General features: G+C 36.8%; 1 protein-coding gene across 1 annotated transcript in view; it reads left to right on the forward strand.

Annotated features, from left to right (window-relative positions):
- The first annotated feature begins 12,736 nt into the window (after positions 1 to 12,736).
- LOC306858653 (voltage-dependent calcium channel subunit alpha-2/delta-1-like) overlaps positions 12,737 to 27,313 on the forward strand; it is a 94,366-nt gene continuing 79,789 nt past the window's right edge. Inside the window, exon 1 of the mRNA XM_079399277.1 lies at positions 12,737 to 13,095. Coding sequence (XP_079255403.1) covers positions 12,989 to 13,095 — 107 coding nt within the window. The 5' untranslated portion in view covers positions 12,737 to 12,988. The remainder of the gene's footprint in view (positions 13,096 to 27,313) is intronic.

Below are 27,313 nucleotides of genomic sequence, written 5' to 3' on the forward strand. Positions count from 1 at the left end.
AAACCACTAGAGGGAGCTAGTACATATATTTCACTTCGATGACGCTTATGAAAAGTGTTTATCACAGTGAAGTGTTGAATTAGTGTAAAACATAGTTTAGCTTTATAAGAAGATTGTGTGTGTGTGTGTGTGTGTGTGTGTGTGTGTGTGTGCATGTTTTTCTATCCCGGGTGGGGACCGATACATACACCGACTCATGGGGACTTGATTTAGGTCCCCATGGGGAAACAAGCATAAGTCATACAGCATTTTTTTTTTTTGAGAATCTAAAAATGCAGAAAGTTTTCTGTGAGGGGTAGGTAGGTGTAGGGTGATAGAATATACGGTTTGTACAGTATAAAAACCAGTACAAGAGAATATGTACACAAGGATAGTAAACTAGACATGTTTGTGTGTGTTGTATATTGAGACAGTTCCTCGAGGTTTCATCATTAGTTTGTTCTGCTCAGCTGACCATGATTGCTTGACCCGATACTCTCATACGATAACATACAGTCATTTCGATGCTCACTTTCCTTGTAATATATATAGTAAATACCCATTGTCACTCAAGGCATTAGAAAATTTAAAAAAGGTACTCTGAATTATTTTTAATGTAGGAAGTCAGAGGTATTGAGATCATACGTGAATATGTATGATGTAGACAAGAGTATGAAGCTGTAGGGATGTTTTTTGCTTGAATACTTCTGTATGTCTCCTAATTCTCTCATGCACATGGACTTTGACAGATGTGAGGGAAGACATGGATGGAACAGGCTGTGAATCAGACATACACATCCTGAACACACACAGAGAGAGAGAGAGAGAGAGTGCCATGGCTTAATCAGCTAATAGTGGTGAGTGGGAATGCATCATGCTTGTAGTGCTGAATTAATTTCAACATTTTCACAGCTGAGATCTTTGGGTCATTTTCAGTGAAGCAGATCGCTCTTGATTTTAGACACCCTCATGACTCAACCTTTAAATACACACAGTTACACGACCGCATAAGCAGTGTAATACGACAATCGTGCAATACGACACGATTTAAAGGAAAATAAATGCAATGAGGATAGCCTTTTTTATTTTATTTTAAGTGCTTGTATTAGTTATTCCATACAAAATTGTGTGCAATGAACTGTAAAGTTGTCTTAGCGCTAGAGTACTAATTGTTATAGGTGGATTAACTGCTAATTATTATAATTGTTATTTCCAGTTAATCATGTCAGCAATTGGACAACAAGTGATTTTGTCACACAAGTTCAGTGTTAACATATACAATATCTGGTGATACTTGGTTTTAATGTTGTTTCCAGTGTAAAACTTAAACCAGTTATTTACTGAGCTGGTTTAAGTTGGTCTCCTAGCCCTAAGCAAACTGACATTTAGATGGTTGGTCCTAAAACCAGCCAACAAACCAGCTTAACCAAAGTTGAGAGATCAGCAGACCAGCAAACCAGTTAGGCTGGTTTAAGCAGGGATGCCTTGCCAAATAGACTTAATTATAAATATGTTATTGTACACATGTTTTTTGCTTGTTTTTACAAATTGAAAGACGAGTCTAAATGGCTATTGTGAAAATATGAAATTGACTTTGGTGCAAGTTCATGTTTAAGTTTATTTCTAAAGCACATTTAAGAATAAAAAATGTTATACCAAAGTGCTGTACAATCTATACAAATTGAATAACTACAAAATCAAACAAAAAATGTATTAAATAATAACAAAATACTAAACATTATAAACATAAAATCCCCAAATAACTCAAATAACATCCAAAGCAATGCAGAAAAATGTGGCTTCAAACTATAAAATGAAATTGCATGGCTTATTTCTGCAGTAATCAATAATTTTCTAGTAAAGTCACTGAACATGGAATATATAGTGCATAGTGTCAGTCCTCTGTCGTGTGTGTCATGTGTTCCCACCTCTTGTGTCCATATTTGGCTTGTTTCCTGTCCTTGTTTAATGTGATCATTAGTTAATTCTTATCCAGCTGTGTTTGTCTCGTTATCTATGATTATCCTGTGTATTTATAGTCCTGTCTGTTCAGTTTGATGTCGTCTGGTCTACTCGTTACTCCCCGGTGTTCCTGTCTGTGTCTGTGTCTGTGTCTGTGTCTGTGTCTGTGTCTGTGTCTGTGTCTGTGTCTGTGTCTGTGTCTGTGTCTGTGTCTGTGTCTGTGTCTGTGTCTGTGTCTGTGTCTGTGTCTGTGTCTGTGTCTGCCCTGCGTAGAGACTGTTATTTTGAGTTACACCCTCGTCTGCGTGTTCGTTGTTCCTCCCTGCTGTGTGCACCGTGAGACACAGTCCTTTCTGGAAACACTTTTTTTTTTTTTGTATATTCACTATGAAAGTGAATGTGTGATGTGGAAAAGAGCATGAAGCTGTAGAGATTTTTATTAATTTTTTGCTTAAGTAATCCTGTATGTCTCTTAATTCATTACCAACGTAACGTTTATCATCCCTGTTGAAAAAAACAGCATATGCTGGTTAGGTATGATTTGAAGCATGATGGTCATGTTCGTGTCCTTAGCTGATTTAAGCTGGTCATGTGCTGATAGCTCCTGCTCAGGACCAGCTCAAGACCAGCTGAAACCAGCTGCCATGCTGCTTCAAAACATACCTAACCAGCATACGCTGTTTTTTTTCAATAGGGATTGTGTTCAATCTAATATAATCTAGCTGTAAACCAGCTAAACCTGACAATTCATTGGTTATTTGGCCCGCTGTTTCCACCTCAGTCCAAAGTTTTTCAGGTCTGAGGACAGGTGACAGAAGTTTCCTCCAGCAGACAGACAGGTGTTGGTTGGTTCTCTGGGTCTACTGGGGTGTTCTCGCGCTGTGACAGATGTGTGCGAGTACCTCGGTGGGGCATCGGACTGCCATGATGGATCACACCTTTCTCTCCACCTGCTGAGGCCCAGCGAGCTCCTCTTATTTATATGCTGTGTCTGCAGCTGGGGTGCGACGCCATCTGTCACTATCAAAGTCTTCTATGAGTGAGAATGATGTTTGAGAGCGTTTAATTCAAAGTAAGACTAAATATGTGTCCCTTAACCTCAGTGAGGCTTGTTTTTTTAATAAAAATGAAAAAGTTAGCAACTCTTCAGCTTAAAGATATTATTGCCCACAGCGCTCTAAATCTCATGGGAAAAATAGAGAGAGGTGGATATGGATGAGTAGATTTATGTATGTGTTATCTCAGTATGTCTATGACACATACCCAAGAGAGCCAGAGGGAGATCGCTGCTTATGCAAGACAGTGATTCAGTCTCAAGCGGATCTCGTCTTATTGCATGTTATATTCATCCATTGTCATGCAGAAAATTAGTTTGTGCTGTATAGCCACAACTGTTTTGCTGTGTAATCAGACGAGGCTTGGTTGGCAAGTCCCTTGTCGTACAGGACATTTATCTCTCAATGAGATGCTGAGATCTTTATAGCGTAGGATCTGTGATCCTGAGCTTCCTCTGCTGGTGTCTGCCAGACGAGGCACATCTGCTGTTGAGAGCTGCGAGCTGCAGACATCTGTCTGCAATCAAGGGCTGAAACAGTCAGCCGTATCGTGTGTGTCCTGACTGGAGAAGCGGAGCTAGAGTCTTAAAACGGTCTTTTATGAATTTCATCAAATGTCAAAGTGTTTGTTTACCACAGTCCCGTCATATGTGTGATGTTTCTGCTTTATATTAGGCCTAAACAGTGCATTCGGAAGTAGAAATGCATTGCAAGTGCACAGTCCTTGTATTGTCATTATTCCAGTAATTAAGGGGGCAATATAGTTGCTACTAAATTTATTTATTCTGGTAGCTAGTTAAAACATCTATGGCTTAACATTCTCAGGAAGAATCTCTTCAAACTCTTTCTCCACCATGAAGGCCGTTGACATGACAGAGAAAAATCTAGAAGAATACATTTTACGGTAAATTTCAGCTATATAGCCCTTTCATGCAATGGTGAGAGTATAATATATTTTTATTGTTATGAACTGCATTCTGGCACATTTCTGACATGACATACATGTAGCTCGAAGCATTAGCATTTACTTTCATAGAGTGCTTAAGGAATAAATCCTAAAGCTTGCAAACAAGTTAGCATTTAAGCACGTCTGGACCATCATACTGAAGTCAGCTAGTTTTTGGAACGTGTTTTTGTTTAAATGCTAGAAATATGGTCTGTGGTTAAAACAAGATCTGAAATTTTCCAACTTGTATATTTTAAATAAAGAATGGAAGAGTTAGAAGCTTAGTTGTGGTAAGGTTGAAGTCATGCAACCTAAATGTAATTCATAAAAGTTAAGTTTATTTATGAAGATTATTTTCATGAATGAAATCTGTAGAAATCATGAACATTTGTAGGTCACAGAGCTAATTTTCTGCAATAATCCAAAAGTCAATGGAAAAACATAATTTTAACTTCCATGTTGGCCTATAAAAAAAATGTCATCACTGCAGTTCCCTATGATAGCATCAGATGAGGTAATTAATTTCCCATGATGCACATCAATTTTATTTCATTGTTAATTCTTGTAATTAGTTTGTGTTCATAGCAGTTGTTTCTGATATATTCAGGAAAGGGTGTGTTTTCAATTGACCCTTCGCAAAGACCCGCCTCCCTTACTTACTGTTTCTGTGTCCGACAATGCTCTCACACCACACACGTTCTCACTCAGTGAAAAATACTTCGTAGAGCAAAGAGAAAACTGACAACGCACCAACAGACAAGACAGGGCATGGTTGCTTCTAGTATGAAACATGGTCTAAGCTTTCAAATTTTGTCATTTTGTAAGAAATTCAAGCAATAAATGCTGTTTTGTGGCTCTTTAATGTGTCGTGACAGATCACTGTAGCGCCTCAGTTCAAGCAGCACGTGCACCGATCACTTCTACCTCTATACTAATTATAGCACGAAATAAACATGAATGAACATCAGAGGGTATCTTGTTTAAACCACTGAAAGACATCAATACACACCATTTTTCAAGTTCAAGTCCACCAACGTTAATCTACTCTCCTGTCTGGTTTGTTTGTTGGACAAAATGGCAGATTCTGCGTTATGATTGGTCAGATCACCTGCCAATCAAACTCCCTGCAAAGGGTCAATTGACGTGCTTGTTTTTTGCTTATATTTTATATGTTGTCATTTTATTTGACCCCTTTTAGTTACTTATGATGGATGACAATCCCATTTGTTTTGATGGCTTATTGGTTGTTTGATTGATTATTTGAAAAACTGACTCACTGGATGCCCGACTTGACATGTATGTTTTGGAATATGCTGCTATTTGATTCCTTTTTCAAGTGTTTATATAGAGTGTTCTCGTGAGGCAGATTCAGAGCTGTGACTCAATGAAGGACAGTGAACTCTTGATTTATTTTCATTTCGGTTACATAACTTAATAGATTTGTCAGAGGCGGCGAGAGAGACAATAAAGGACGGAGGAGATTTTGTGGGTGTCCACTTTGATCAGGGGACATCTGTCTGTCTCTTTTTTTTATCAGCATTGTGTCTCTCTCTTCAAAGGTTCAGATGTGGACTTCTAAAGAGCTGTTTGTTTATCAAAGATCTGCATTGATGCTCTTCACTTTGGCTTTGATGAGTCACACAAACAAACCTCACGCTGCTGACAATTAAAGCCCTGTTGTTCCTTTGTTTATGCACAATATGTTTCTCCACGGTCACCACCCTTCATTAGCTGAGAAATGTTCAAATAGAGGTGATAGAGGTTATTTCTGCTTAGACCAGTATGAAGATCTAGGCTTGCTGGATCTGAGTTTAAAGCTCAAGCCAGTGTTTAATCTAGCTTGCCACTCCCTTGCCTGACTGTCCGCATGCTTTCTTTCTTCCTTAGCATGTGATGCTCAGTATGAAGTGAGCCATTAGACATAGTAACACAATTACATCTCAGCTGCCTGGATAAACAACCGGCCCATCTGGGCTCTTATTGAATAAGCAGGCCTTTAAAGTAAAGTAAAGTAAAGTAAAGTCGTGACGTATTGTCAAGTATGGTGACCCATACTCGAAATTGGTGCTCTGCGTTTAACCCATCCTATGTTTACTGATGTTTACAGATAAATTCAGTCTTACATGAACAGCAGCAGATACAGTGAGATCTATGCTTTTTAAAACTAGATTTAAGAATGTCAGACCTCGCAAATCCAATCTCAAAATACAATACAAACAGAATAGGGATGCATCTGTGATGTTTGTGTGCACAAATTACAATTTAGTATGGTTAGTATCATCCATGTGAAGTGAAGTGACGTGACATTCAGCCAAGTATGGTGACCCATACTCTGAATTCGTGCTCTGCATTTAACCCATCCAACGTGCACACACACAGCAGTGAACACACACACACCGTGAACATACACCCGGAGCAGTGGGCAGCCATTTTATGCTGCAGCGCCCGGGGAGCAGTTGGGGGTTCGGTGCCTTGCTCAGGGGCACCTCAGTCGTGGTATTGAGGGTGGAGAGAGCGCTGGACATTCACTCCCCCCACCTACAATCCCTGCCGGCCGGAGACTCGAACCCGCAACCTTTGGATTACAAGTCCAGCTCTCTAACCATTAGGCCACGACTTCCCACATGTCATGATGTCATTTCCTGCAGCTCTAGAGTGATAAATCACATGGCATTTATAGCTCTGGCAATTAACTAAAAACCAGTGTTATTTGGTATAATTTACATTTAGAGTGTATTTTAAATTGGTTTTTAGTTTTGTATTTTCAGTTTTCATTTGAATTTGTTTAATTTTTAGTCATTTTTGATGCACTTTTGTTTTATTAGGCTTGTTTTGTTGTTTTTATTAGTACGTTATTTCAGTTAGTTGCCAACATTTATGATTTTCATTTTAAGTTGTGGTAACGTTGAAGTCATGCGACTTCAGTGTAATTCATAAAAGTTATGTTTATCAATGAAGATTATTTTCATGAATGAAACCTGTAAAAATCATGAACTTTTGTTAGCCACAGAGCTTATTTTCTACATTAATCCAAAAGTCAATGGAAAAACATTGTTTTTCTATATCTACTGAGTTATACAAAAACAAATAACTTTACTTTTAGTTAACAATTTTGAGTATTTCCAGGCTTTTACTGTCAATGAGATGAATGGCAATGCTAACATATCACTTTCTCAACATGTTAAAAACCTCCTTCTCCTGTCTGAATCTTTAAAATGTGCGATTCCCATTACTAAGATCTGAAACCCTGAAAATGTTGCATATTGACTAAGTGGCAGTAATGACACCTGTTGAGCATGTGCACCTGTCATGTGGTGTGAAGTTACACGAAGTGCTTTAGATCAACTGTATGATTCAGACGACAGCTTCTGTTGATTTTGTGGTACAAGAAGCTCGCTAGCATGTTTTTTCTCTCTTAATGAGTCAACTAGTGGCAAGATAAATCATATTGTAGTATTTAAGTGTTATGTTTTTTTTCAGACATTAATAACTGCCTTTTACTTTAGCATGAATATTGTTTTTCTAGCATCTGCCGTCTTTTTAGGTGAATTATAAATAAATCAAAACCAGAAGGGAATCAGCACAACATTAGCCAGTAGGCTGTGATGTTCTTTCTGCTTGCCATGTTAGAGCTGCATCTCTTTTTCCGGTGTCCTGGTTGCAGGCAGAGCTGTGTGACTGCAACCAGGTCACATCAGGGTGGCCAGTTTTTTTCTGCTAGATTTTCGTCATTCTGTGGCTCCATCTGTATTCTCAGCGCAAGTATTTCCAAAAACGATCCTGCTAACCGGATGGCTGCATTGCCAAATTAGAAATAGTTTTTGGCACAATTTGCGAATATTTTTTTAACAGAATTTTTTTGAAAACTTTAAGGGCATTAGGATTTTATTGACTGTATGAGCAAGAATAATCTGTAAGACTTTGAGGTAATCATATGCATTTACATCTCACATGCTTATCTGGCAACAAACCAATCAGTTAACATTCCCAAACTCTTATGTAACTTATGGGACTCAGTTAAAATGTAGATGTCCTCAGTTGCCTTGGAAACAATCTCCATGGGACAGATTAATTAATAAATTACACTTGGCAAACCATGAGTGGAGGAAAGGCGTGATTTTTTAACACCATTTCTTTGTAGTATTCTTTTAATTTTAAATTGAATTAATTGAAAATGTGTTTCTGCAATAAATACCATATGCTGTAATAATACATATTCTGAAATGAAAAATTATTTTTTATTTAATTGTTACAATCTCTACAATCCTGAGGCCTAAAACTGCAAGAAGGGCAGCCAAGTAAAAGGACAGAGATGCCCGCCACCATACCCAACGCATGTGTTTCTGACACGCAAGTCAGTTCATGTCCAAACATTCACATTGCCTTTAGACAAAAATGTTTGTTTGCATGCATTTTCCAATTTATTTTTCTTTCTGTCATGTAAAGTGAAAATAAGAAGCAGGTTTAACCTGCTGTTTAACATTTTAAGAAAAAAAACTTTTTTTTTGCTGGAGAGCAACCTAGTTAACTAAAACCTGCTTATATATCAGCTCTGGGTGTTGATTCAGGGGGGAATAAACTCAGTTGGGGTGACACACGGTGCCCCACATAGATGGCCACAATTGATATTATTTTGGGGAAAGATCTAAAACAAAACTGCATCATTTAATATAATAAAGTTAGTATTCCTCAAAGGAAATGGTTCCCAAATGGATCTACCTACATCTAAAGAGCTAAGCAAGGAAAATTATTAGGCCAATATTAAATATTAACACACAATCATTAGTTACTAGGACAGAGACAGAGCATAAGGCTGATTTGGCCTGCCAAATGACTACATTAAAAATTAAAGCAAGACACCAGGTCTAAATATATACTGAACTTATTATTATCATCATATGCAGATTCAGACTGTCATGCACAAAGTCCTGTTTATTTTTTCTAGGTCTGCATTTATAATTTATGACTTTCATAGTATTTCAGCAATCTAAACAATGAACTGAAATCATGTACTGCAGCTACTTTGCTTTGAGGATGTTTGCAAAACTGACTTGTATCAGGCTATAGGATAACACTTCTAAAATTCAGAATCAAATTGAGAATGACTTTTACATTACAGTTCCGTTTCTGAATTCTAAAATTCATGTTCAACTCTAATTCTGGTTTAAAAGGCAATGAAATTAATAGGTTTATCTGCCTTACAGACAGGGACAATAATAGAATGAAAGAAACTATTAAAAAAATATTTTATACATTATCAGTGAAAGGATTAGGAACAGCAAGATTTTTTTTAAAAGAAATTAACACTTTTATTCAGCAAGCATGGATTAATCGATTAAAATATTTCTATTTCAATCAAATGCTGTTCTTTTACTGTTCTTTTTACTCATAAAAAAATCTTGAATAAATAAATAACCATAAACCCTGAACTCTAGCATATTTTCACCAATTAATAAAATAACATTCAATATAGAATCAATATAGAAGGCCGCAAGATTCTTATTAATAAATAAATCTGACATTGATGCATTTATATTTTACATATGTATTTATTTATGATAAAGATATAACGATTTGTTTATTTGTTTTATTTTTAATACAGCCAAATTATCGACTATTATCGAATTTTGCCCAACCCTGCAGGATAGTGTGAGGTTAGGAGTCTAATATAGAGTAATATGAAGCTTATGGGTTACTTTCACTTTTATATCATAATCATCCATCTAAAAACATCTTGCATGAAAGGGACGGAGCATTAAGAGAAACCACAGAGAAAAAACAAAGCACTCGCTCATATTTTACCCCCATAATCTCTACCTCCCCCAACAGTTGTACCATTTCCAAGTGGCAATAAAACCCACCAGCATCACTCAATGTAATCCCAACAGAGGGATCCATAACAGCCCTGATGTCAGTAAATGTACAACAGTGTTCTCTTTGGCATCGCCTGCCAGGTTGTATGAGGTCATTTAGTGCAAGTTGTGTAGACGTACCTCACTGACAGGGCATGTTATCTATTTTATTTATTTTCCACATTCCTCTTTATTCTTTTGTCTCTCTGTGCTTCCCTTGCTCTTTTTCTCTTTTGCTGACTTACTCTCATTCATCTTCTGCCTTTTAAAGAGTGCGGCCTCTTCAGCTTCAGAGTTGGACTAACTCGGGCGACTCCTGTGGCTGTGAATATAGTGTTGTGTTGCTAGGAAACGACTGAGATCAGTTAATCTGTGGATAGTGTGTATAGTGTTTGCCCTACCTGCCTGCAGCTCACATGAACCATGAACTCTTGATGACCCCATATATGCATATCAGGAAAAAAACAAACAAAAAAACATGCTGTCTTCTCCCTGTACAGTGATAGAGACCCTGACAATTGCAGATGCATCATATATCTGTACCTTATTGGCTACTGCACAGCAAACAAATCATTTTTCTTAGTATTTTTGTCTTGTTTTCCTGTACAAATATCTTAACATTCTTAAGTCAAGACACATTTACTTGAGAAACAAAATGATTTAACATATAGTCTTGTTTCTGGAAAATGTATTAAAAGTCAGTTATATTTTAAGTAAAAGTAAAAGTAAAAAATGAGGTATATAGGAAAAAAGAACTTAATTTCTAAGGAATTGCCATTGGGAGATATTTGACCTTGTTTTAAGCTAAACTCACAACATATTGGTAATTTTTTAATAGAAAACAACAGACATTATACTGGAAAACATAAGACAAAAATACTAAGTAAGATTTGTATGATTGATTGCAGTGTGGCTAATTATTAGAGGGTTTTTTTAATCAATGGTGGGTTATATTGGCTGATGTTTTGTATTTAATTGTGCATGCTCCCTTTTTGATTACTACATTTTGATTACTTTTAATATTTTATATAAATATTTTATTTATTTAGTTTATTCTTCTCATACTGTGTCACATACAATCATAGTTTTAAACATTAAACTAATATCTGTATTTCATACTAGACATTATGATGTTATGTTGTGATGCCTAAATGCCTAAATTTGTTGTTTATTTAATAATTTATTTGTAATTGTAGTTTTTAGTATTTTACATTTTATGTATACAAAATGGTATAGAATTTAAGCTAAAACTTTTCAATAAGGTTTCATTTGTTAACGTTAAATCCATATAGCATTTAATAATCTAATGTTAATCTCAACATTTATTAATGCATTTGTAAAATCAAACTTGTATCTGTTAACATTAGTTAAAGCACTATGAACTAACGTGAACATTTTTGTTAATTGACATCAACAAAGGTTAAACAAATTAGCAATGCTAATAAATGAGACCTTGTTATAAATAGTTACTGATTAATAATAACAGGTATTTAGAGATTATCAGACAAAACATAATAATTTCTGCTTTATCCAGAATCCAGATTTTGGCCAAAAAAAAAACAAAAAAAACAATATGTGTCCTTGTTGATAAACTCTTCTCGTACAGTATAGTGCAAGCAGTAGTTCTTGATACTGTTCTCAATGTCACTCTTCTGTATTGTTTGCGTTTGTGTTGGATGTTGCTTCTTCTTACTAATACCACCTAATCTAACTAAAGCCCTGTAATCCACTTAAAATGAGGTTATGAGGCTGCTGCTGGATCTGTGAGGATGCTTTTATGAGAATGAGTTTCTGTCTACATGTACTGCTGCGACCTGTGCGTCTCACATTCAGGAAACAAAAACACATCAGAAGGTGACTTCACAATAAATAAATAAATGGTGCATTTTATAGATACATTAATTTAATTGAAAGTCATATATGCTGTAGGGTCTTATAAATATTATCTGTCTGTTAGATGTCCTTATGTCCTACAGATGCATTATGTGGTCGCTCCATATCTCCTCCTTTGGTTTACAGTAAATACACCACCTCACATATTCAAAGTGCTAACACATGCACATGCACACACACAATCACACAGTTCTTCAAATACGCCCTAGTGTAAATCCTCATATTTGCTTAGATCAGAGTTAGCTGCTTATTTGCTCCGTAAATGCAGCGCTCCGGTGAGCTCACCTCCCCTCAGCTGGATCCAGACAGCGAACACTGCATATCTTTTCATAACATAGAAATCATAACCTTATGGGAGCAATCTAACCTGCAAGAAAGTTATTAAAAATCTATTTATATTGTCATGGAAGATTTCTTTCCTCTTTGCCATTTGATATAGACACCTTTTTTAAGAACTGAGATATTTGCTTTACAGTGTCAGTCTTTAAAAGTTCAAAAATCTATCTATCTATCTATCTATCTATCTATCTATCTATCTATCTATCTATCTATCTATCTATCTGTCTGTCTGTCTGTCTGTCTGTCTGTCTGTCTGTCTGTCTGTCTGTCTGTCTGTCTGTCTGTCTATCTATCTATCTGTCTGTCTGTCTGTCTGTCTGTCTGTCTGTCTGTCTGTCTGTCTGTCTGTCTATCTATCTGTCTCTCTGTCTGTCTGTATCTATCTATCTATCTATCTATCTATCTATCTATCTATCTATCTATCTATCTATCTATCTATCTATCTATCTATCTATCTATCTATCTATCTATCTATCTGTCTGTCTGTCTGTCTGTCTGTCTGTCTGTCTGTCTGTCTGTGTCTGTCTGTCTATCTGATGAAACTCTAACTTTCTTGTCATTCAAAGCTATTTAAGCTCATGATGCTTCGCAGCGCGTTGCCTATCTACTGTGCGCGCGAGCTCCTTGTATGGAGCGACACGCGTGATGAAGATCGCGCGCAGATGGGAGGGGGGCGTGTGGTGTGGAAACTGATCCGACACAGCGCTCACAGTCTAAAACAGACTCTTAACGTACTGCCAAACCGGAGAGACACGGAAACGCCCCGCACCGGACTCCCCCTGCCAGTCTCGACATCTCTGGATAAACATCTGAACTAATTCAACAGGGCAAAGGCAGAAGTAGCTGGAGGGACCAAACGCATCTGAGATTTGTTTGTGGAAGTAGCGGCGCTCATGGCGGCAGCTCAGCTGCTTTAGGAGGGTCACTTCAGTGGATTTTAGTGGGAGAAACTCGTCTGTTGGATGTCAGTCAGAAGAATAATGGATGCGCTCAGATTGCCCGCTACTATTCTTCTACTTCTGTCTTTATTCAGCTGTGGAAGCGCTATACAGTTTCCCGACTCCCTTCTGTAAGTAGGCAGCACAAAACTTGCTATTATTGTTATGAATTCTGAGTTGTTGCACTTCTTACAATCAACATTTTTGTTGGCTATAATTGCAAAATGCTTTTAAGTTTTTGCTTTCCAAGAGCGTAAGATAGACTGGCACTCTTCGAGCCACAAGTTTGCGTCTTACTGGACGCGTCTACACAGGAACGCTCGTATTCGCTATTTTGGATACAGTCGTGGTAGATACACATGCGTCAGACGGCGGCCGTTGCGTCGCGTTTCAGTGGCGGCGTGTTAAGTTAAAGGGCTTGTTCAAAAATACATTTTGGAGAATTTCTTTACTATGCAGCGACATTGAATAGTGACTAAACGAAGTTGTCAAGCCTCAAAATAGAACACAGAAGTATCAAAAGGAGTTCATATGACACGTTACAACATTTCATGGAGATAAAATACATGAAACGTGATGAACAGATGACATTTAAGTCGCTTTTTCCGAAAATCTTTATTTTTGGCATGTTCCGTTCGCGACATCCTATTCGTGAATGAATTATTCATTTGAGTCAGATCTTTTAAATGAATCACGTTGATCCAATCCAAAAATCAATCAATCAATCAAGTATATGACTGATCCGGTTCTTAAGTGAAACTCACAGAAAAATAGAATAGCACACACACACACACACACACACACACACACACACACACACACACACACACACACATCTGTGTCCAAAACTGTTACCAGCTAAAAAAAAATTAAATACTGCAGAAGAAAGAAAGTCATACAAGTTTAAAAAGATATGAGGGTGATAAAGTGATACCAAAATTTGTGAGCTGTCCCATAAAATTTTTCATTGAAATTATAAACGGTAAATTGTGTAATCTTTTGAATTCACAACATGTTTTGTGGTTTTATAACACCAGCAATGCTGCTAGTGCCAGACAAGTGGTCATCAAATCCTGATGTGCCACCTGTGTCCTGTGAGTTATTTTTAGTTGAGCAGAGCCTATCACCTGATCATATTATTTCAAACTCAAGCATGTGAAACCCTATCTTTTTTTATCAATCACCATAAGATTATGTAATAAAGCTTACCTTCAGATGCCGTACCTGTCTGCTCTCTTGCGAATGTATCAGAGTTGTTTGACTGTGCTCTCCATCCTGTAGCCTCATTTGCTGGGATTAAACTTGGGTTTTAGTGTGTTTCACAACATCTTTAAACAGATATAGTCCCTTTCTATGACAGATTGGACACAAGAATAGCTCAAAGCGTAGAAGCAATCATCTGTCAAATTCAAGCAATCAGATTCCACTCCTTGCTTGAGATTGGTTGGGGTTGAGACAGAATTTGGTAATATGTAAATCACAGTCTGATGTCCTTAGGCCTGTGTCTGATCTGTGTTGTGAGCTTGTACCTGATCTAACAAGTTAAAGGCAGGGTAAGTGATTTTTCAAAAACATTTTAGAAAACTGAGTCTGGGCCGAGTACCAAAACAAACTTGTAGCCAATCAGCAGTAAGGGGCGTGGCTATGCATGATATGGAGGAGAGAGCGTTCAGTAAACAGCCGAGCCGAGCGACAGAAAGATAGAGATGGCGAATAAAAAACAAAAGAGGAAAATGTCTGTGGAACGATAAGGCAAAAGAAGTAGGACCCGTGTAAATATCGGATCAGCTTTCCAGCGCTGGAGAGAACTCAAGGAGCGGAAAGCCTGCGATAGGAGCCGAGGTTGCTTTGTTTCTTCTTGATAGTTGAGTAACACTGTGTCTACACTGGACGTGCCGTGACGCAACAGCTAAAGTCTGCCTACACTGGATGCGTGTATTTCAGGCGAGAATGTAATTGTTTAAAACTCAAATCTGTGGTTTATTTATAAAAACAGCGCCTATTTGAAAATGTGCTTCGCCGATTTTGGAGACGTGAGCTCCACGTGATCACCGGGCGCTCAGTGCTCATGTATCCCGAAGAGAGGAGCATAACCTCGGCTAGTCTTTCTGACATTTGCTGCTGGCTCTGATGTCTCTGTAGTGGTTAAACATAAGATATAATTAGTTTTGGGTACATCTAACAGGTAATCTTTGATATATTTCATCTGTAAATACAGTGAGGAAGATTGCAGCAGCCAAGGCGAGCTGAAATTTACGAAATTTACGTACTTGGTTGTTTAGACCGCGATGGAAAGGCAGACAGCAACAGGTCTGGGGGAAAAAAAGGTCCTGGGACATATTGTTCCAGGTAATTTCGGTGGAAAAGCGGCTTATATTTCACAGAACTAATCATTGCCTGGGTTGCGTAGGCTACGTATATGTGGGGTGGATCTATCAAAATAGGGGCGAGACCCTTTTGGGGTATAGGGGCGTGTTTGTTTTGGTGATTTCAAATATCAACATTGGCTTCCAGAAATCGCTTATCCATCCTTTAAAGTTAACATAGAATCAAAATCCAGTCTATTTACCTGGTCTTATTAGGAACGAGTTGTTGGTTTATGTTGTTCTAAATAGACAAAATAGTTCTATTCATAGTCTTTTGTCAAAATTTAAAGGGATAGTTCACCCAAAAATGAAAATTCTGTCATCATTTGCTCACCCTCAAGTAGTTCCAAACCTGTATGAATTTCTTTATTCTGCCGAACACAAGGGAAGATATTTTGTAGAAAGTTTGTAACCAAGCTGTTTTGGGGCACCATTGACTTCCATAGTAGGAAAAAAATACTATGGAAGTCAATGGTGCCCCAGAACTGCTCTGTTTCCCACATTCTTCAGAATATCTTCCTTTGTGTTCGGCAGAACAAAGACATTCATACAGGTTTGGAACTACTCAAGGGTTAATAACTTAATTTGTTTCTAAAATGACTTTCCTTTTAGCTGACATCACAACTTCTGGTGCATTCTGGTATCAAACACCCATTTTGTTTTCAAGCAACAATCAAAACCCAACAGATAAATGGATGTTTCAAATTTCATTCCTTCTTGCGTATATCATATTTCACTGAGAAATGTCACATTACATAAGTAAAATGTTTTTTTTCTTTATTGTGGTCCCTTTTCCCTTCTTTCTTGTCACTCTGAGCCCCATTTCCTCCTGATCTGTGTGACTGCATCTTTGTGCCCAAACTCTAACCTCCTAATGCCAGAGCCTGTCTGCTTCAGATGCTCTGACTGCATTCTCCTCCCCAGTCTCCCCGTCCCTTCTTAGTGTCTTGTGGCTTTTGCTGTGCTGTGAGGCAAATGATTAATGTCCTCAGATCTGAGGCTGATGTCACCCGTTCCACCCGAAAGCTTCTCGAGAGAAGCACGAAGCAGGTAGCGCATTTTTGCCATTATTTAGATGTTATGAATTGTCATCTTTGCTTCTGTAATGGTTTGGGACCTGTCATCTTCCTTTTATTTAACTTTCATGACTTTTATGTTAATAAACAAACTTTTAGCTGTAAATGAAGTAAACAGTTTACATGGCTTATTTTGAACTGAATTCATCTGCTTAATATTTTTATGCAAAAAAGTGCCATCATTTACACTACCCTTCAAAAGTTTGGAATTTGTAAGATGCTTTAATGTTTTTGAAAGAAGTCTTTTATGCTCACCAAGGCTGCATTTATTTGATCCAAAATATTGTAAAAACAGCATTATTGTGTTTTTTTAGTCTTCAGTGTCACATGATCCTTTAGAAATGATTCTAATATACTGATTTGATGTTCAAGGCACATTACTTATCATCCATGTAAAAAAAAACAAAAAAACATTTTGATTAACATTTTTGAAACCATGATATATTTTTTTCAGGATTCTTTAACGAGTAGAAAGTTCAAAATAACAACAACAAAAACAAAAAACATAAATGTATTTGCTATAATGTTTGATCAAGATAATGCATAATTGCGAAGTAAAATAATTTCTGTGAAATAAAAAATTACAAACTGCTTATTAAAACTGGTCATTTTTACTAAAAGTGACATAATGAACAATCACTGTGTTATTCAAACTGGCAAATGGTCAAAGAATGCAACCATACTTATTAATGCCTCAGTGCATGCTGGGGAAGAGGATGTTTTGGACTGTACAAAACCATTTTCCTTCTGCAAGCCTTTGAAAAAATGTATGAACTCATTACAAATTATGAAATTAGTAATGAAAGGAAACATATCATTGTAGAATTTTGTCAATGAGATGGATTGCTTCTAAAAGTTCCTGAACATCTTTAACATCATATTTTTTTTTTTACTGCCTGGACTTTGGATCAGGACATTGATGTTGTTTCTCAATAGATGTGATGGATTCTTTCTTTGTCCATCAATCTTGAGCGATGGTTCCCTGTAATGTTTTTTTCTGGACCTGGAGCCTCTTGTTTCAGGTTTTTGGGCCTTTGGGATGACAGTACTGGATCGGTTAGCCTCTCTTCATCTTCAAATCACAGTTCTACAACATTTGCGTCAGTGTCCTCGCCATGTTGCACTTTGACTACAAGCATAATCAAATTTCATGCTTAAGCAGTTCGATACATGGGCCTTTCCTGTTTCTAGCCTTATTCCTCCCGTCTCAGAGTGCAGAATGAGCATTATTTGCCCTTTGGAAATCAGCCGGCTCACAGTCTTTGTAGCTTGGGTTTAACTTTGAACTACGGCTCCAGATCTTTCCAGAAAGAAAGGTTTTGCTAGTACATTAAGTGTTTGTGCTGTGCTGTACTTATGTGTTTAGGGGCAATTTTTTAACACCTTAGTTCAGCAGGAAACCTTTTTGTAGGTATTTGCTGAGCCATTTGAAAACAGCTGGGAGCTATTTTTGTCACTCAAACACTCGAGCAAAGTTAAAGCTCAGTCAAATTCAGAGTGAATGGCAGAGGACCAGAATATCCCCCTGTGTCTTTCCAATTAATATTCTTCTGCAAACTGCACAGGAGTTTATACTTTCTTTCCCCACAAATATATTTACCTATGTCAGTGAAAACATTCACTTGTTCTGTGCCACTTAGTTGATTTGTATAAAGCTAATTATGAATGTCTAACTGTTTTTGGGAGAAAAGTCTGTTTCTATTTATTTAATTGTTATTTTTAAATATTATTTAAAAAATGCTTGATTTCATGATTTATGAATTTAATGAAGCTCTAAAATCACATTTATTTATTTATCAATCAATCAATCAATCATGTATTTTGAATTGAATGAAACTGTAATTGTGAGTAAACTCAAATTTGTTAAATGCATTTATTTATTTTTTACATTTTAATTTAATATTTTATTTTATTATTTTGTCATGTTTTATTTAATTTTATTTTTATAATTGAAAGTTAGAAATACCTTGGATGACTAAAGGGAGTTTTAGACTTAGACAGGTTTAGACAAATTTGTCCCCAGAGTACAGCTAAAGTAAACCCACACAGCAGAAGTCTTCCCGTTCCCATGCCCACATATAATATGTTGAGTCTAATTTTGTTTTCATGGTCATAATTGAATGTTTTCAGATGATTTTAGTAGTACAACAAAATGTTGAATCTATCAAATTATGCTTGATGTTTTAAAGAATGAACTGCAAACATAAAACAAATAGAAAAATGTAATGCTAATGGATGAAAGTTCTTTGTTTCCGCTCTGAGACATCAGGCCACATTTAGGACCCCCCCCCCCCCCCCCCCCCCCCCCAATCTTCCCCCAACAGAATTCCTCAACAAGCTAACTGGAAATTTTGTGAACTGCTTACAGCTGTTTGAATGCCAACCAAGTCCTGTAGAAGAAGCACGTCTGCTCTCCACCCCTAATATTACTATGAATGTACAGTGCAGAGCTCCACAGGTGACAGCACATATGCATTTACAGAGAGTGTGCTGCTGTTTCTGAGTGTATGGAAACTTGTCTGCGGGCTCATATCTCAGAATGCTTCCTAATGTGTGCTAAAGATACTCTAAATAACTGATCAGTGGTTTCCTCAGGCTATTTGTGAGAGCTTGTGGCTTTAAAAATAGGCAGCAAGATTGTGTATTGATTTCCTGCAGCTCATAAGTATTGTATTATAAATATTATTAGTGTTTATTCTATATATACACTACCGTTCACAAGTTTTGTTTAATTAATACTTATATTCAGCAAGGATGCATTGATCAAATATACATTGTTGCCAAAAATTATATTTCAAACAAATATGCTGTTATTTAAACTTTCTATTTTCCACAAAAATCTTATACATTTCTTATAGGATCATGAGTAATGCCAATACAGGAATACATTACATTTTAAAATATATTAAAATAGAAAACACTTACTTCAAGTTGGAATGATATTTCATAATGTTGCTGTTTTTACAGCATTCGTATAAAAAAGCAGCCTGGATGAAACCTATTTCAAAAACATTATATGTTATATATTAGATCATATGTTATATCTTAGTAGAAGATTCAGCAGTGACTATTTATTTATTTAGGTTCTCAGTCTATGTCTGTATCAGAATTAGTGTTGTAATATAAGAAGTTATCAGTCACATGACATTTACGACTCAGGTGATTGGCTCAAAAAAAATTTTTGAACTGAGACCCAAAAATGACAGGGTAAAGATCTTGTACTTCAGGGCCAAACAACTGCCATTGAAATGATTTTTGCTTTTTATTTTTTGGCAGAATGATTACCATTTGTATAATCACAGTTTTACTTCAAATACTAATTTGGGGTTACCATATTTTAGCTATATTAACCATTGTTTTTTGGTTTTAGTTGTAGCAAAATCATAGTTAATTTTCGTAAGTGAGGTGCACAGATTGATATCAATTTGACATTTTCCCCCACAAGGCTAATTTCATTGTTAATGACACTGACGCAGGAGAAGCTGTACAAAGTCCATAACAGACAGTGAGGGAGAGATGTGTGTGTGAATTTAGCAATTGGAGGGTAACAGTGGTTGAAGACAAAACAAGAATATTTAAGATGAGAATAGCTCAAGCAATGAAAGTTGAAAGGGTAGCAAATGAAAAAGATGATCCGAAACGATCATAACGAATTCCCAAAAGCATTTTTTTGGGCTGTCAGGTTGATATAATGGTACATGTGTAAAAGTACATGTCATGTATGTTACCATGGTTACTGTTTAGGGTTGAGGTTAAGTTTAGTTTAGGTTAGAATACGATATGTTAACTTGCATTGGTGAACTTAAGATACCCTGGGCTTAACATACATGTGCATCTAAGACGTGTGCTATAGTGAGACAGACAGATGTCCTGACCATGAGTGAAGGAAGGTGAAAAAGAGGGACAGAAAGGAGGAGAGATGTATTTGTGGAGACAGCCACGCTTGCCAGAGGAGATTACTAATGTGTAAAGAAACCCTACACTCTCCTTGATGGACTCACTCACGCACACACACACTCTCGGCCCGCTCTCTCGCTGGATGCACAAAGAGCATATTTAGATTTTGGTCTCACATTTTGCAATTCATTCTGACATAAATCAGTTTTAATCAGAAATTTCAATATCAGCACCTAAGGGAAGCTCAGTCCCGGGGGAGAAAGATGCAAATTTTACAAGCATAAACAAAAATATGTATGTATATATATATATATATATATATATATATATATATATATATATATATATATATATATTCACAAAGTCTGACCTTAAAGAGATGTAAATTATACTCAAACATGTAAATTCTGTCATTAATTACTCACCCTCAGTGTTGTTTCTTCAAGTCTTATGTTCTTCTTTGAAACACAAATGAAATTTTGTGTAAAGCCAGAGAGATTTCTGTCTTCCCATGAAAATCAATTCCACCAAATTTTTTAAGCTTCAAAAAGTTCATAAAGATATTTTAAAAGTAATCCATATCATACCAGATACACAATCATTTTATATTATTAACAGGTTTATTTTAGGCTTTTAGTCACATATTGTTAACTTTGTCTTTATGAACTTTCTGAAGCTTTAAAGTTTTGGTGGAATGACTTCCAATCTCTCATGTTTTATTAATAATATCTTAATCTGTGTTTCAAAAATGATAATCGAATTTTCATTTTTGTCTGAACTATTTCTTTAAAGATATAGTTCACCCAAAATGGATGCTTTGTCATCATATCATCACCCTAATTTTGTTCCTGAACCAAAGAATGTCCAAGGTGCTCTTTATCATGAATTGAAAGTTGAAGGTGAACTTTGACAGCTTAAATTTTCATCTATTCATGACACATACAGTATCAACAGAATCCCTTCAGAAGACTTGGAATATAGTGCATGGACCACTTTTATGATATATTTATGCTGTTTTTCTTCTTTTTTGAGCTTTACCTCATATACAACAATTGCAACGCGTGAAATCAACGCACCTTCAATGATGCTTATTAAGGAAATGTCGGGGTGTAAACGTTTTGAACAGGATGATGATGTTGTTTATTTAATTTAAATGTCATACATTTTTTCATTCTGTACTGCCCTTCAGAATCTACATATACTATCTTGCGAAAGTATTCATACCCCTTCATTTTTTCACGTTTTGTTTTGCCTTATGTTAAACTGCTTTAAATACTTTTTTCCACATCAATCTACACTCCATACACCATAATCGTAAAGCAAAAAACAGGTTTTTAAAACTGCAGTCCATAACTTTTTTTGGTTAAAAATGATCCGAAATCAATATTTGAGCAAGTACATAACCAGCCAGTGTTCAAAACTATTGCCTTACTTTAGCCCAATTCACAACGGTTATTTTATAATAATGTTTTCTAATCTGAGTGGTATGGGTAGGTTTTTGCGGGAAATTCGAGCATGGCACTGCGTCATTACGTCACATCTGTAAACATAAAGAAGTTGTCCCGGCTACTAGGCTATCGCATGTGAGGATCCTGCAGGTGGAGGATCATTTATAGCCTTTTCTCACAGCAGAATAATTAAATGTATAATTTTGATGATTGTAATCCAGAAAGGATTATGTGTTTATGAAACACACGTGAATGAAATTTTATTATATTCCAGTTTTAAATGCTTCTGATTACAGATAGCCTGGGATTACACAAGATTTGTTTTTTTTTTAAAAGAAAACCAGTTCGATGGGAGCATAGTTTGCTTTTTGGGTTAAAAGAATTTCTTAATATGAAATTTGAATGGCATGACAATTATATTTGATTTACAGATTGAAATCCACATGCTAATACACACTATACTCATAGTCACCCAATGCTGATGTTGTTAACATGAATAATTTGAGAATAAAGTATAACAATAATAATACTTTGCACTGTTTGATGTGATATGAGCTAACCGATCTTTAGATTTAATCACCATTGGTAGCGCGATTTGCTTTGTTCCTCAGTTGAGCAGAACCAATGTGGCAGACTTGTTACTTACTTGTTCAGATGGCAATATATGGTGAAAATTCTTATTTGGGTCATATTTCCAAGAAATAGACTAGAATCTGTGATTGCAAAGTACAGTAAACATCCACACCGGTCCGGTGATTGACATCTACATATTCACCTCAAAACATTAGATTCATCCATGCTGGAGCCGTACTGACTCACAACCCCACGCAAGCAAGATAATTCTGCAAGCAGCTGCAATTCCAGGTTTTCAAACAGAGATGGCGACAAAGAGACAAAACTTATGGACTGCAGCTTTAACATCTTTGCAAATTTATTAAAAAATAAAAAACTTAAATGATTCCATTGCATAAGTATTCATACCCTTATCTGAGACAGTTGAAATGTAGCTCAGGATCATTCATATTGCTTGTAGATGTTACTACACTTCGAGTGACGTTAACCTGTGGCAAATTCAATTTAATGGGTATGATTTGGAAAGGCACACACATCTTAATAAAAGGTTTAATAGCTGAATGCATATCAGAGCAAAGAATAAGCCCTGGGGTCAAAAGAACTGTCTGCAGAACTCAGAAACAGGTTTGCGTCAAGCCACACTTGGGAAGAGTTCAGAAAAAAATTCTGCTTCACAGAAGCATATAGTCTCTGTTACTCTTATGTAGAATATCAGAGACTGAATCAGACAAATTTAAGATGCATCAGAACATTGAAACCTGAGGAGCTGGAATTCAGAGAGGTCCCAAGAAAACAGGACAACGTCGTAAATCAGATTCCTAGCTCCAACTAGTCTGAAGCAAGCAAACTAACCAGCAAGCCTCTTTCACAGAACAGCTTACAACCTTGAGACAAAAGAACACTTATTGATAATTCCAATTCAGGAAGGAGACCGTCAAATTTGGGGCAAGTAATCAAGACTGATGGTCAAAGAGATGGCTATCACATGGGTTCCACGCTGGAAAACCACGAGCTACAGACTTGCTTAGATTGGCTACTAGGGGTCGACCGATTATCGACCTGGCCGATTATTGGCACCGATATTAAGCATTTTTATGATAATCGGCATCGGTCATTATCAAAACCGATGTGCCGATAAAATTATTTAATTTTGAAACGCGCTATTTGGCTCTGATGCAGCCTGTCGGAACTCACCACTCTGTGGCCTAGAGCAGTCTCCGCCCACCGCGCATCTGATTTGTTGAGAGTCAGGAGTCCGACCAATCAACGTGGAAGACTAAAGGCACTCTCACACCAAAAGCGCTTGCTAACTGGTGCTGCTTCATCACGCATCAGTTCTCTCTCAAAGGCAGCAGCAGACCTTGCACAAGTTGCAATAAATTACAATCCACTAACTTACACTGAAGTTGTAAAAACCTCAATTTTATCTATTTATGGTTTCCGAGATGGGGGAAACGCAGGGGGAATCGCGGAATCCAGTCATATGGAATTTACTGTATAACGCGGAGTCACGGAATTAGTCAAAGTTTGGATGAATTAATCAAAAGTAGGTCAGTACACTTAAATCGACTCATGATATGGACTATCTGTAAACATTAAACTGCAAAAAGACTATTTAAATATGAATTCTGCATGTTCGGCGTGTCTCTGTATATGTGAAAGGCACAGACGCGCGGTTTTTACACACACACACACACACACACACACTGAAGTGCGCGACGCTCGCGGTGTTTTCCGCATCTGCCATGTCACTAAATGAGGACATAAATACATGCACATCATCCCCAGAACTGCTCCGAGAGTTACTTCATGAGCATTTGACTGTTTCGTTTGAGTAAAATGATCGTCATATCATAAATAGGCTACAGAAACTTAAGAGGTCCTCATGGCAACCCGTCAAAATAAAAGTTTGGTTTATTTACTAATGCTACTACAATTATTACAACTTTTGTTTAAAAGAACAATCACACAATACGCTATTTCTTACATGTTTTAATTTATAGTAAACACATTTGTTTGCCAAAAAATAGAGTTCAACTCTCATTTGATTAAAAGATAAATTAAATTAATGTTTTATGCCTTCATTTGCACTGCTCTGTAAATGAAAACTAATGGAAATTACTGTCACATAGGCCAAGACTAAGATACTGTCACATAGGCCAAGATTAAGTTACTGTCACATAGGCCAAGATTATGATGACGGAAATTGGGACATTTCAATAGGCTATTGAACCAAGTGAGCCTATAACAGGCTATTAGTGTTATAGTTTCATTAAAATAGTTGCGGTCTTCTTCGCAACTTCTACAATGGAGCTATAAAAGACAATTAAATTATTTACACATATTATATACATTGCGCTTTTTAAATTAATCAGCTGATGTGCATTAGATGATGAATTGAATAGTCACCTCTTGTAGGTTATGATTTAGTCAACCGAAAATAATTAATGAAGAATTATGAGAGGTTATGCTATTACACATACATTTCTAACATGTAAATTATTGAAGCCAAATACTTACATTTCCCCAAGTTGTTTAGCTTTAGTATTTAGTATTCATAGGCTTAATCATGAAGCATGCAGTGGCCCCACTTTTAACTCTCTCTTTATTTATTACCCTTATTGTAGATGGATGCATGGGGGAAGACAAGAGTAAGAAGTGCAACCAACACTAGGGAAGGCCGTTTTTGTCAGAGCCCTTGTTATTCTTAATTTTGACATTCATTTTCATTTTTACACCAGACATATATATCGGTTCAATATATCGGTTATCGGTCTACTTGGTCTGTAATAATCGGTATCGGCATTGGTCCTGAAAAACACATATCGGTCGACCCCTATTGGCTACCCCCACACATAGAAGACAAAGAACCCGACTGAAATTCCTTGGTTCACAAAGACTGTCTGCTTCCATATGCACCTAAAATCATCTTAAAAGACTTTCATTTTCAATTTTTAATGAAACTAATCATTTCTATGCATAACGGCATATTATGTATGTAACCCAGACATTTGACTATCCTTGTTTTAATCACTCATTGTGTATGTCTTGCTTTTAATAAGTATTGAATAGCTTAAGCCTTAAAGGGTAATATTCATGTTTGGTATGTATGAGTTTGAAAATTCATGCTTTAAATGTTTCTTCCAATTAATTCTTTGTAAAATGTATCATATTCTGGTTATAGAAATCACATTCAAAAGTATGCTTTGCAAGAGCTTGTAAAGATCCGACATGTGACTGACCATTTAACATGTTGATTTATTGATGGGGTGGAAAAACAAAGCAATACCCCGAGCAAGGACAGTATCTAATTGGTCAAGACGTCCAGATAGGACGGTCTGAAAGCCAAGATTAAAAACTCCATCAAACTCTCTCTTGGTCCTCTCCCTTCTCCTCTTCTTCTCTTTTGCCACCGCGTTTTGACGCTGCATTTTGAGCGTGCTCTCGCCCACGTCCCAGCTGCTACCACAATGAGAAGAAAACCAACCCAGTCTCGTTACATCCTTTTATTCTTTTACTTTAATTTATTTTCTTTTCCATTGTGAGTTTCGTGTACTCAGTTAAGTTTTGCCGCCACGCCTCGTCTCCGACTCGAGTCTGTGACCGCCTCAAAACTTCTATCAGCCACAACTCCATCGGCTTCCCAAGACGTCACTTCAACGACTATTGAACTCTCAACCAATCAGACACTTTGGGGAACCCCTTTCCTGCAACCGACAAAAGGGATTCCCTTAGCAAATCAAACAAGTACTTCCAGATTCTAACTGAATCGGTGCAGTTAATATAAATTTTAGCCTCATTGAGAAACTCAAAGCGAGGGTTAAATAAGTGATTGATGGTTGTGTTCAGGTCTATGCAATTGAACATATTGCTGTAAACTTGGGATTTCACATTTTCGTTCTCTTAAACATCCTTTCCTCACTTTCTCTCTTTCTGCAACGTGTGAATGTGTGAATGCTTGTGTTCATGTGTTAGATTAGTTTATGTCTTAGGTTTATATAAATAAAATCTTATTTATATTGAAAAGAGAAGTATATTGTGTTTTCTGCTCACAAGTTAATGTCTTAATCTGCCGATCTTGTTACTGTGCTATTTAATAGTGTTGTCACTATATTTTGGATTTTAATATCCAGTGCAGTGTTTGTTATACGGCTGGTTCAGTGAATTGAACAGTGAGTCTGTTCAAAATTCCCTATAAAATCATAAATGATTCCCTTTGAGCTAAATTAAACTATTTCTTTAAATTACATATTAATATTATGCTTTTATTACGTTACACTTAATGGAAGAAGTTTGAAACATCCAGGACTCTTCCTAGAGCTGGCCTCCTGGCCAAACTGAGCAATTGATGGAGATGAGCTTTGGTTAGAGTGGTGACCAAGAAACTATGATCACTCTAGTTGAGCTCCATGGTCATATGTGGAGATAGGAGGAATCTACTGAAGGACAAACATCACTGCAACACTCCACCAATCTGTGGTTTATGGCAGTGTGGCAAGACTCAATCCTCTCTTCAGTTGAGACATGAAAACACACTTGGAATTTACAAAAAAAAGCACCTGAAGGACCCTTAGACTGTTAGAAACAATATTCTCTGGTCGGATGAACCTCAATTCCAAGCATCATGTTTGAAGGAAACCAGGCACTGCTCATCACCTGCAGCGTACCATCCCAAGAGTAAAGTGTGCTGGTAGCAGCCTCATGCTGTGGGCTTTTTCAGCAGCAGGGACTGAGGTACATATCAGAGTAGAAGAAAAGCTCAACGTACCAAAATATTGAAATAGCCTTAATGAAAACCCACTCCAGAGCATTCAGAAACTCAAACTGGGCAGAAGGTTCACCTTCCAACAGGACAATGAATCTGAACACACAGCAAGAGTGGCTTATAGACATCTATGTGAATGTCCTTGAGTGGCCCAGCCACAGCCTGAGATTGAACCCACTCAAATATTTCTGGAGAAACCTGAAAATGTGCGTCTGCCCCATCCA

Source organism: Barbus barbus (assembly GCF_936440315.1).
Source record: "Barbus barbus genome assembly, chromosome: 39".
NCBI classification, from domain to species: domain Eukaryota; kingdom Metazoa; phylum Chordata; class Actinopteri; order Cypriniformes; family Cyprinidae; genus Barbus; species Barbus barbus.